We start from the raw sequence: 12768 nt of genomic DNA, 5'->3' as shown, positions 1-12768 counted from the left end.
AAAAGGACTGTTAATAAATAAGTCAATCTTCACTTTATTTGTAAATAAAAAACGTTACGGCCGTTTCAGTATCACAGTTCCTTCATCAGACGCGTGTACAGCAAGACTGAACGACATACTACACTTACATTCAAAACATATACACATCTATCATTAAAGATCCACAACAACGCAAAATTACACACAATACATATCTAGTAATAACAAACTAATAAGATTTAACATGTCATTCGATAAAATGTCTGAATTTTTCAATTTATTAATCTCTAATGCTTCTAATACATCTAATTTTTTACTTTCATGACATGTGTGTAAAATTTTTAAATTTTCATTATAAATGTGTTTACATTCTATTAAGTGGTCCGCATAACTAGACGTATCCAATCATTTTTCATAAGCATTTTTTGTTCTTTTAATCTATATTTAAAAGCTCTACCTGTTAGTCCTCTATTTTTTTTATCACAAGATCTACAGGAAAGTTCATAAACACCTGATTTATTGTCTTTTTCCATTTTATCTTTGTTGTTTTTTATAATTGTTTGTAAATTTTTGTAAGATTTAAACGCTATTTTTATACTGTATTTTTTAAATTGTTGTATTTTTTGTGATAGTCTACGAGTGTATGTTATAACAAAATACTTATTTTCTGTTACGGGTGAGGGGAAAACATTTTTTATAGCTTTTTGAGGGTCGCGTGTGCCCTTGGTAGAAAAAATAGGATTCGCCGCAAAATAGCCCCAGAGACGATGGCACTTATCCGATGAAAACTACTATTTCGCCGGATAAGTGCCGTCGTCTCCAGGGCTATTTTGCGGCCCAAAGGACTTGCGAAGCAATACTGTAATTTTTTTTCAAGTCATGTTATAAAATTAACTTTACAATTTTTCTAAAAAAATTTTTATGTTAATTTATTCAGTTACAATTAATTGCATGTGAAAAAATTAAAGTACACCTAAAATTGGCAAATTTAACATTATTAAAACATTTATTGTAGATCATATGCTTGACAATACACTAAGAAGATATTGTTTCATATTCAATGAATTGTAACTGAATAAATTCACATAAAAAATTTTTTTAGAAGAATTGTAAAGTCAGTTTAATAACCACGACTAAAAAAAAATTATAATATTTGGTACAATATGTATACAATTTCTGTTACTCTGCGTACCACCTCGTCATAGCCGAGTAGTTAAGCGTGCTAGTGTCGCACGTGGAATCTCGGTAACCATGTTCGAGTCCATCTTCTGCACGACTTTTTAGATTTGTCGTAACTGCATTTTATTTATATATTAAAGTGTTTATTGAATTTTTTAGGAGTTTGGATGAAAATTGGCTAAACTTAATGAAAAAATTTTAGCACAAGTCCACGTTTGTATTTTCTCATTGCCCACATTTAGCCAACGTTGGCGAAAGTTTGGCCAAACGTAAAAATTTCTACGCGGGACAGTAACTGTAAATTATGTTATTTTAGAAGTTACTAAAAATACCATATATATGTGATGTTGTGAAGTTACATTACCTGTGAATGTTCTACAATTAAGTGCGAAAAATGGTACATTACGTCACTAGGGCACAAAGTACAAATATGAGCGCCCGAAGGACGCTATTGTTGTATGTTGGTCCCCGAGTCGCGTATAATGTTTTTCTTACCGAGGGCGCAAAGTGCAATTTTATGCCCGTGGGCATACTTTGCGCCCGAGGGTGCAATAGTTATTTACGTAACAAGTGCGGAAAAGGCGATTTCCCGCACGAGTAGTGATTGACTCACACGAGTGCCGGAGTTGACGGGAACGAGTACCAGTTGAGCACACGAGTGCGTAGCACGAGTGTGATCGCAAGGTACGAGTTACCGTCACCGGCCACGAGTGAGAGTCTATCACACGAGTGCGGGAAATCGTCCCGCACGAGTTGCGTACAAGTTTTTTCGCAATGTGTGAGGAAAATAGGTACAAAATAGGTTTGAATTTTGATTTCTAGTGTGTAGCAAAATTTTTTCCGGTGTGTGGCAAAACCTTTTCCACACACCTTTTCCGCACACTGTGCGGCAAAAACCTTTGCCGCACACTTTTTCCACACACTGTGCGACAAAAATCTTTGCCACACACCTTTGCCGCACACCTTTGTCGCACACTATGTGAGAAAATCGATTTTCCACACTAATACCAGTGCGAAAAACATCCATTTTTCGCACACTATTGCGAAATAGTAGTTTTCCTACGAGTTTGAAAAGTCTCTGTTTGTGAACCGAAAAAAGTATCGAACATACATATAACCTCAAATAACGTAGAAACGGTTACATCCCATTCTTTTAAAATTAAACCTTGTCTACATCATACCAAAACCATGTATTCCTAAAAGTTTCAATAAAAAATATTAATTTTTACTCAAGTTCAAAGTAAAAAATCAAAATGACTATTTTTCACACATGTCTTTATGACGTCACATCCACAAAGAGTATAATATCTACATATAGCTTTAAAAAAAGAGAATCTTCAAGGGGCTATATCTTGTAAAGTTTTTAATTAATAAGAAAAGAACAAACACGTCGATTATTTTTCAAAACTATCCAAGATGGACCAAATGGAATTTTTCATGCAAAAACCTAATTTAAGTCCAGTACAGTGAATGCTTACCTTTCGTACTCAGCTGCATAAATAAAATCACTTGAAATCCTGGCACACCAAGATCAAAAAATAGCTTGCGTAATTACTCATATGCACAGAATTAATCATTTTCGTAAATCAATCACTTCCCTCACGAATATAAAATGCTATTTATACAATTTTTTTTTTATCCTAAAGTAGGTATAATATTCTTTATTGAGAAGTGTAACGTTTTCATTCTGTATCAACCAATTACGCAACAAATAAAAAGGCTTTAATAAATCAATAAATTACATTGTCATCGTAAGAGGCATAGTGGTTAAAAAAATGTGTCAAGTTAAACTAGAACCATTTCATTTATTTTCCAACCGACATAAAAAAAAGCAAGTGACATAAAAGCGTACGAAAAGCTCGAGCCTCAAGGGGGCTCCGATGAAATTGAAACTTTACAAAGCGGAGCGCTGCCGCGCAGGTACTCTCGTTACCGTGAAAAATTTTCATCGCTACCTATGTAATTGTAAGGTAATTTTTTTAGTACAGATCTCTTGAGTCCATGCTTTAAGTATTCATCTCGATTTTACAGCCCTAGTTTCCGTGTCTGTTAGGCGTTTTGTAGCGAATAGGTAAAGTATCTAATTATACAGAGCTGTATAAATTTTATGAATGCTCCTATAAGCTCGTTGAGTAATAAAAAACCAATTGACCCAAGTATGAAAATTGTTATTCGCTGATACGTCAATCTCCCTGCATATTCTGCGCGCATACGACGATAAATTCAATAGCATATATTAATTTGAGTTCCCATTGAAGCGTTACACGTCGTGCGTTTAATTACAGCTCATTATTTGATAGTAAACGCGATCTGGATACCCGACTTGACATTAACATGTTCGGGTTATGAATTTCGTAACATTGCTTACATAGTGTGTCGCAGCATTACTGTAAGCACCTGATTACCGCATTGGATACAACTATGGTTCAATTTAATTTCAATTCATTTGAGGGCATCGTAAAATCTATGATATGTTTTTTCACTTTCTAAAGTTTTTTAATGAATGATTAAACGATTCGCTTTTGAAAACAGATAATTTCAGTTTGTATTTTATCAAAAAATTGTTATTATTTTCATTACTTGAGTCGACGGATAAATTCGGAGATGGTGCAAAGGTAAGGGTAGGTACCAACCTAAAAACTGACCGACACGCATCATTTCTGAATACAGCCAACGTGTGATAGTCATTATGTCTCATAATATAATATGCTTCGTTTGCCATAATTAGTTGCTTGAAAGTAGTTTTAGAAAAAAGTTGTTCGTTTTGAAGTACTTTTCTACCTGGGATAGCAAGGAACATTACGTTTTAGGTATAAAACTTTCCACCGTATATTAGGCGGCAAAATATATCGACGCCCGTAAACGTCAAGTACTTATCGTAAAATGTCACATGAAGGTGCACTTACGTAAAATGCAATCAAATACGCTGCAAAGATAAAAAAAACTCCAAACTTATCGTGTTCTCGCAACCAATGACACGAAAAATTATGATTTACTCCTAGAAAATCTTTCAGTGCACGGTGGGTGAATAATTTTTTTTTTTCAAGTGAGCAGTGAAGTTCGCCAAGGATGGAGTGAAATAATAAAGTTTGCGGAAAGAGCTACCCCGACATGGAAAGTTGTCCTGTGCTCTCTGGGGGAAAACTTGATTACAAATTACTCGGTCTCATTGCATTTAGCGAGACAAGAGAAAAAACTCTTCTCCACAGCTTCGTAAACATGCCACACGCACAATATTAATGGAACGACAACTCGGGGCTAAATTTTTCAGGCGCCAACTTTCAGGAGTGAGTGCTCGCTCGATGGCAGAGAAACCACTCGTGCGGCTCTTGCTTTATTTTTCTTCTCTCTCTCTCGACTACTATGGTGTTTGACTTCTTTGTTAAATTTATTTATTTTTGTTTTCAAATTATTATTAAAGTCTTTGATTTATTTGTATACTACAAACTAACTGTTTTTAGTTTTTATTTCTTTTTATTTTTATTACCGTGCAAAACATGCACAAAAAAATTTCCTCTACTATTTATATTGACAATTTCATTTATTTAAACTTTAATATTTAAATAATCATACTTGTACATCACGTTGAAGCGTTTCAGGGGGTAGAGCCCTTCTAGTGTCTATATGTATACACATGTATAAATGCACTGGGATGTTTGTGATTGCTTTTCGTTAAATTTGTATAAATAAATATTTTATCAACCAATCTATCTTTCTCTCTTGTCTTTTTTATTAAATTATAACCGTAATAACAGCAGTGTTTATAGCACTAGCAATAAAAACCAAGGCTTACCTGTAATTGGGTGGCTTAAAAAGTGGCCTCTTGGCTGGTACCCCGAAGCCCGGCCCGATGTGTATAGAGTTACCCATGGATGGTGGTAGCCTCGCCCCTGGGGGTGCCCATGATTTTTTGAAAATCTGAGGTGGACCTGGTAGCTGTGTTCGCCTGAATTTGTACTGGGCCTCCGTCAGCTGAGCCACGCAGAGTACCACGAAAAGCCAGCCCAGCACCCAGCTCGTTCTCTGAAGCAGACGAAGTAGGGGCTACAGTAAATGTATGGAAATGATGACTTTCAGGTACTCAAATTTTTTAAGTGAAACTTCTTTAGGAGCATTGTATATGGAAAGTAAAAAAATGAAACGAGCGATAGAGCGAGCGAGTGAGCGAACGCAAATAACAGATATTCATAGTAACGCCTGGTTTTCTTCCAGTATGTTATCGGCATATTTAAGTTTCATGTATATTATGTTTATGCCATGGCATATTGTAACTAGATAACAAATTTAATGAAAAATACAATAAACTTGAGTATATTATAATATGCCTACTTCCCTTTAGGCACATTGTAACTATTTGTCAACTCTACGTAAACATCATTGTAATAGTAAATAAAGCAGTCCTCTTTCGTTTGATTAATACATACATGCAGCCGTTTTTCTTCCATTGGAATGTTTTCATTGTAACAGTCAATACGTTTAGTTGTACTTCAGCCATCGGATCTCTCTTTAAGCTTTACGCCTATGATGTTCAAAACTCTTTCACTTCACTGATTTGAAAAAAATAAAATAAAATAAATAGTGCACACATCTCTGATTTTAATATTTTAAGATATCTATTTAAGCCTTTATCCTTTTTTAGAGTGTTTGCCGTCCAATTTTTCGCATTAGTTTGGCAGCTTATTCTGCAAAAACTTACGTGTGTTTCCGAAACAAGTGAAAGGGAATAATCATTGAGTTAGGTGCATATTACTGATCCATGAATATTGTGCGGCTAACCCAATATTCATAGGTACATTGAGAGAAAAAATAATAAAAATTACTTCACTAGAATAGTAATCTGGTGTCATTCCTTTGTTTAGGACTTTTTACTTTTGGCAACCTAATTTTTACCGTTTTGGACGATAATTTTTATTTTACAAACAGTAGAAATCACTGTACTGACGATTAAAGTTATTTGCTCATACGGTAAAAATTATTGTTCAAACAAAATAAACAAAAAAGTTGATAAAACAAGTATTTGAAAATAAAAATGATTGACTTTTTTATTTCGTGTTAAAACTTAAAAAAAGTGATGTAGCTACGATGTAATCGTGTGTTTACTAGCTGCAACCCAGATACTCTTCTCTCCTAACGTAGATTTTAATTTGCTTGAGGAATATATACATAAAGTAACTCTTTTACTACATGTTTATATTCCTTAAGCAAATTAAAATCTATGTTACCTCACAGCTAATGGAATTTGGTGAGATCCTTTTTGCATATCGTGTGCATGAAGTGGATTAATAGTAAAAACGAAAAAAAAAAAAATAAATACCAATATCGAAATTAAATGTTTGAAATCCCAATCATTGCTTTGATTAGTATTCATATGTGTTGTTGAATATTTAAATTCCGAGAGTCAAGGGATTTTGATGGCTATACGAATTTCCCCAATTTTCAATTTCAACGTTTCAATTTCACGAAAAATTGGTCCAAACGCAAAAGAGTTGAACAAATATTTGTTGTTTTAAAATTCTTTTTCTCGTTTTTTCTATCGTTGACCAGTGTAAATACAATCCTATTTCGAATTTGACAATGTCACTCTCATTCACGCGATAACTTGAAAGTTTGATGATTATTGTTGTCAGAGCTATTCATGTATAAAATCGAATTTTCGTTCATCATGTGTTTGACAGACGCTTTGAAGATTAAAAATTGCTGGTACACAATTTAATAACGCTGTAAGCACCGATACCTGAAAAGTATGCCTCGAAAGTTGTATTTTATCTAATCCAGAGTTGAATACGAGCTTTTAATTTTCTTACCAAAACACTCTTTCAAGTGGGTGCCCCGTGAAAGTTAGAGATCACAAGACAAGTGATATGGCACGTGGTGTAAAAGTAATGATTCTTGAGAATAGGAACGACCATCAAAACTCGCGTACTTTGGCAGATTACTTTGGCTAGAAAGTCAAATTTACAGTAGATCACTAATTATGGTAAAAGTTGGAAAGCTTACTATTTTCTACACCTCTCGTATAATCACCCGAAATGACTTGCGTAAAAAAAAGTATCATTTTAATCCTGACCTATTGGCTGAAATGAAAAAACTAATGATAATCAACCGAACAATCCATTCACCTACATCTCCTTCAATGCCGTAATACTTAGTTGAGAAATGTTGTTAAATATGAGGTGACTCATTTTTTCCACATTGCTGAATGTACCGTCAAAGAAGTGGTCGTATGATGGGATCCAAATAAAATTGTGGAAGCGTGAATACAAGTTCGCTGGAGGACTGCCTCAGCTATTTTTTTTTTTTTTTAACGGTACCTACAAAAAAAATTGCTCCGTTTTTCGAGGTGAAACTTGGTGGGCCAAACCTTAACATGATTCTAGGTCAGCACTCGCGTGATCTGAATTACTTCCGTAGCAGTCAGGTAAGTATACAAATGTTCATTCCAAAACGCAAGGCAAAGATGCTCTTCTCGGCATTTGTTATACGATTAAGAAGGATCGTAAGGATTTAGAGTTTCTCGCTTTCACCGAATCAAATTTGCTTTGGCGATGAAGAAACGACGCCATCCAAAGTGGATGTGGAACAATATGTCCTAACGGCTGTACTCAGAGTCACAAGGATTGTGTCTTACCGTCCGCACACGAGGATTAAGTCACGAAAAGCATACCTGTCGCCTTCGAGGTATAGTAATTTCAATTAAAACGCACGCTGTCAATGTGCCGTCGACTATTTTTACAGGGGAATGAAGACTATATGTTCTCTCGAGCGTGAAATAATGAATCTTGGATATCGTGATTTTCCTTTCCCAGCTTTGGGTGCCGGCCGCGAGTGGTTTATTGAAACAATGTGAAGTGTCTGAATTGGTTTATAAATTGAAATGCAATCCAAGCGCTTCGTGTACAGCGAAAATACGGGAAGCTGATTGAATTAAAAATCTCCGTATTGAATTGCATCGGAATATAAGCCAGTTACAATTCTACCCTCCGGAGTTCGAGTTGAATTGGATATTTTAATTAAATGATTCCATTTTGCGAAAGTATCAAATTTTTTTATTTTTTTCTTTTCTTGCGGGAGAAATATGTTTTGCCACCTCGGTGGAAAGGTAAAAATTTGAAACTTCAAAATGTTTTACAACCCTTTTATCAATATCTATTTTTGGCCATTTTTGATCCACCATAAATAATGGAAGGCAGCCAATTTCCACTCTTAATATTTTAATAAAAAACACAATATATTCACTGTATCAGTAATCAAACACAGAGTATCTTCAATGGTAACAGATTGTTTCGATGGGCTACACAAACGCAACATGTAAAACTAAATCGAAAAAAATGAAATTGTAGGTGAATTACTGGCATCAGCTCATAATCCTATCGATTCGTCAGCATCACGTAAATGTGATCGGCCGCAAATTGAGCTTTATTACGCTCTACATGATGTACATGCTTAAGACCGTTCCACAACTGTAATTTCGACTAGATTGTATTGTTTGGAGATCTATGGCCAATTACACTTAAGGTAGCCATTTTTAATGTCCATATTTTTTCTGTGTAACTGCGAAAATGATGTCAATTGAAAAAGTTTATGTTCTCAGCCAATATCTATTTCTCTCATGAAATTCGGCGAGGCCTGTGTAAATTATGGAAAGAAATCAAAAATCGTCGTGTGTACAATGGTTGTCCTGTCAGTTATACGGCCAAATGTCTAGAACATCGTGAAGACAAGTAAAGGTGCACAAGAGAACATTAGAAAACAACGATACGATATACCTTCACTGATCGAATAGAAAGAAGAGTAGGTACATGCGTTTTTGGTTTGGACTTGGAAAAAATCATGGACCCAGATAACTATTTTTCATGATTTCTAACATAATACGTGTTTTCAAAACTATCAGAGCTCTTGATGTTACTTTTAATCTTTAGACTCAAAAAAAGAAGACGATAAAATTTTGAGAAAACCAAATGATCACTGATCTCCAAACAATAAGCACATAATTTGAAGTTGTAGAATAGTCTTGAGTAATTATGTGTACACATGTAAAGTATGCAGCGTTTGATATGCAACCGATCACATCTTGACCCCATACTGACAAAGCGGTAGGAGTGTCGACAAAGTGTTGATGCTAATAATTTAGTCACAACCTTATTGTCTCAGAGCTTGTTTTACACTCCATTTGTTCAACTTACAAGAATATTCCGTCCCTACCGTCGCACCTGAACAGACTTGAAATTTTTTTTTTATTGATAAAACTGGAACGTTTTCGACGTTGCAACAATTTTCAGTTGTACATTCATAGTGCTACCACATTTTACATAACACTTTAGTATTTGTTTTTGAAAGTCTTGGTTTATCTTCCAGAAGACAGCCTATTTCGCTAAAAAAGTTTGACGTTTTTCGGACTCATGACACTTGTGCTTCATACTTTAGTGTAACATAAAAAATTAAGACACCAAAAAGCATGAAAAATAAGAACGTGTGTTTAGCTCTATTCTAAAAAAAAACTTTTTTTTTCTCTTATTACGTTGTCGTAATAAAAATCGAAATCCATTCACTGTAACATTTTACATAAGCTTTATTCATATGAATTGCATAAACGAGCATTCCGCAAATAACATGTCGCGCCACGTGTACACCTGGCTCCTTACCTACATTTATGTCGTCCCATCCACCTGCTCTAAATGGCCCCGTGTACTTATATTTAAAACGAGAAAATTCCAGAGCCGCGTGAGCGTGTCCTTCCGAAAAGACCCCCTGCCCGACAACGTGACGAGGATCAGATTTTCACTGTAAATCTCCTGAGCTGCCAGAAGGTCTGCGTTAACGTAGCGCTTCCGCAAATGAATTTAATTTCAAGCCGCCCTTCGCTGCAACCGGTCGACATTTAAATTCAAGCCACGGCTGTACTTCTCCAAGAGGAAAATAAAACAACGACCCGACCTCCGTACAACTACCCCACCGAGGCAAGGGAGGTGGCCCAGAAAAATCCCCCGTCTCTACAAATGTCCCGACGCTACTCGCGCTGTCGTTGGCTTTTCGCATGCGTGTGTTGTTGACGGACCATGTAATAATACATGCCCGAAATGGAAGTCGACTAAACGGTATATTTAAAAGAACAGCTATACGCACAAGCAATACATGTATACGCTGCTTTTATTGGCGAACACCTCCCCCCCCCACCTCTCCTCCTTGTCGTTGTTAAACAAGTCGCGTACAGCCTTGACTTGAACTCTGCAGTGTAAGTATACAAGTCCATATGCGTATAGCAATACGGCGTCAGTACATCACCGGCTCTCGGGAAGTGGGACACTGTGCTACTTATCACACTCGCGAGTATATACTTTACGGCGAGCGAATCGGGAAAAGCTGCCTCCGCCGCCGCCTATTCCTCTTTCTCGCTCCTCGCACTTTTTTTTTTTTTTTTTTTTTCTCTCTTGTACAAACTATCTTTCGCTCTGGCTCACACATGTGCGCGACTGCCCGTGCTTGTACACCTATCATGTGAGCTACAGCAGCGTCATGGGCTTGGAAAAAGTGCGAGTCAGGGCGTACGGCTGGTGTGCCGATTGATCTGGGCACTGCGGATTAGAAACTCGTCGATCGAGCACACGCGTCGTGCTTGAATATTCTCAAACGAGCGCATGAAAGGCTCCTTTTTTTTCGGAAACGGAGAAATTCGCTCCCGAGTATATAGGTACTCCGGTTATTCACGTATCCTTGCCACATAGACGCCGTTGCCGTGATATTGGCGTACGAATCCGGCCAACTGGTGCGGAAGCTTTCGCTTCCTCTCCTCTGCTCTGCATTTTTTACGTGTATTTTACGTTGCGCGCTACACCTCGAGAGGGCCAATGAATGATGAAGCGATGATGGGGCGAAAAAACCGAAGGGCTTCCCCATTGACCGCCCTTCCCTTCCCTCCCCCGAGCACTTTTTCCTTCGTCGAGTTTCAAAAGTAGCTTTCGGTTATCATGCTGATGATGATGGACGAACGGTTACGTTGGCGCGCGCCCACTTCGCTGTTTACGTAGCGAGAGAGAGAAGTATGTCGGGTTTTGTTAGTAACATTTTTTTTTTTTTTTTTTTTGAGATTTTGGGAGCGTTGGAGAATTATCGTTTGTTTCGCAATGCCTGGACTTTGAATCGAACGCGGAACACATCATCAACATAACAATAGTCTTATTTAACCTCGATTCGAATGCAAAAACAGTCGAAATTGGCCCGTTTGCACAGTTATCATTATAATCAGATTTATTTGTTTATCACAATGTGTTGAGAAGATGAATGATTGAATTATGATTTATTTGTTCGAATCGCATGCGGTTCTCCAAAATATTCAAATGGTACCCAGTAATGTCGGTGATACCAGGTTTTAAAATAGATTAAAAACTTGGTGTACAATTGCTTTTTAGTGAACAAAAATATGATTGTTTTTAAATTCATCCCACGATAAAAGTGTCAATTGAAGCTTATGTCAACAAAATACATTTGCATTTATACAGTGAGGTTAGGCGTAGTTTGTTATTGACACAAATATATTAGGTTATCGTACATTGACTAACATAGCTGCTTCGTCCCGTATTCAGCTTGAACTGTATATTAATTGAGGAATAAACAATAACTGTCTAACATACCGTTTTTCTCCCCTTAATCGCACCTTCCATATTTATAAGTATAAACTTTGTGAGGCGCTTACGCGCGATAATTAGATTGGTTTTTTCGAGCTCGTAACTCGATCTGTTTTCAAAATACTTGAGAGTCAGCTTGCAGCCGAGCAATTTTCCATACATCATAATTATACGTAATGCGTATTTAACATTTTGTTGGATTTACACTTGCGAGAGTCACCAAATTCATACGACTAATACGTAAAATATTGCCTTATGCGCTGTCTGTCATGACACATTGAAAATTTGACGTTTCCTTGGAAAGGTGCTATGCCCCGTAAATAAGTTTAAATTAAAAATCGACCATCGTTTTCTCAGTGATGTCTCTCAAGTGACTTTACAGTTAATTTATTTCCAATGTAAAACATTTCTTAAAATTCATGGTCAGATTGAGTATCGTTCTATGGTGATGAGATTCTCTCAACCCCCCAGAAAAGTACATTGAAAATGAGAAACGATGACGAAACAAAAATTCAACAAGCATCCTATACGTTTGTAGGAATCAATAAAATTTCAATAGTCTTTCGATAAAATCATAGTTCATCCTTTTGTCTGACAAATGAATCCGCACTATCACACAAAAATTGTAATGGTTCCACAATGCCGATACCACTTCGGGTAGTCGTTTAATTTCGAGTGTCCAGGAGGCAAAAGGTCCCAAAAAGTCCCAAAAAATGGCCCGAGCTCGAGACAACGAAATCAACTCACCTTCATGTCGAGAGTATCAAGCGAGGGCTATCGCTCGTCTGGCCCGTCCGTCCGTCCGTAGTGTCGTACTCGACGCGCCTGGACCCTTGCACGTATACACGCGATCAAACAGAGATGGATAGGCTCCTCGCTAGGATTAGTTGTCGAGGAAGCACTTGGTCACTCTGCACGCAATTAGGTCATTGTCCTTCATTTATACTTTCCGTCGTCGAGGTGCTTCCTCTCTCTTTCTCATTCACCT

General features: G+C 36.8%; 1 protein-coding gene across 1 annotated transcript in view; it reads right to left on the bottom strand.

The window, feature by feature from the left end:
• The window catches only part of LOC106643446 (uncharacterized), a 29423-nt gene extending 16890 nt beyond the window's left edge, over nucleotides 1–12533 (bottom strand). The window contains exons 1-2 of the mRNA XM_023389399.2: nucleotides 12528–12533; nucleotides 4952–5181 (exon numbers count right to left, since the gene is read on the bottom strand). Coding sequence (XP_023245167.2) covers nucleotides 4952–5181; nucleotides 12528–12533 — 236 coding nt within the window. The remainder of the gene's footprint in view (nucleotides 1–4951; nucleotides 5182–12527) is intronic.
• Nucleotides 12534–12768: the final 235 nt, after the last annotated feature.

This window comes from Copidosoma floridanum, unplaced genomic scaffold (genome assembly GCF_036245765.1).
Source record: "Copidosoma floridanum isolate Cflo_tuat_1 unplaced genomic scaffold, Cflo_Japanese_pri ptg000013l, whole genome shotgun sequence".
Taxonomy (NCBI): Eukaryota; Metazoa; Arthropoda; class Insecta; order Hymenoptera; family Encyrtidae; genus Copidosoma; species Copidosoma floridanum.
This window is presented reverse-complemented; position numbering and strand designations above follow the sequence as displayed.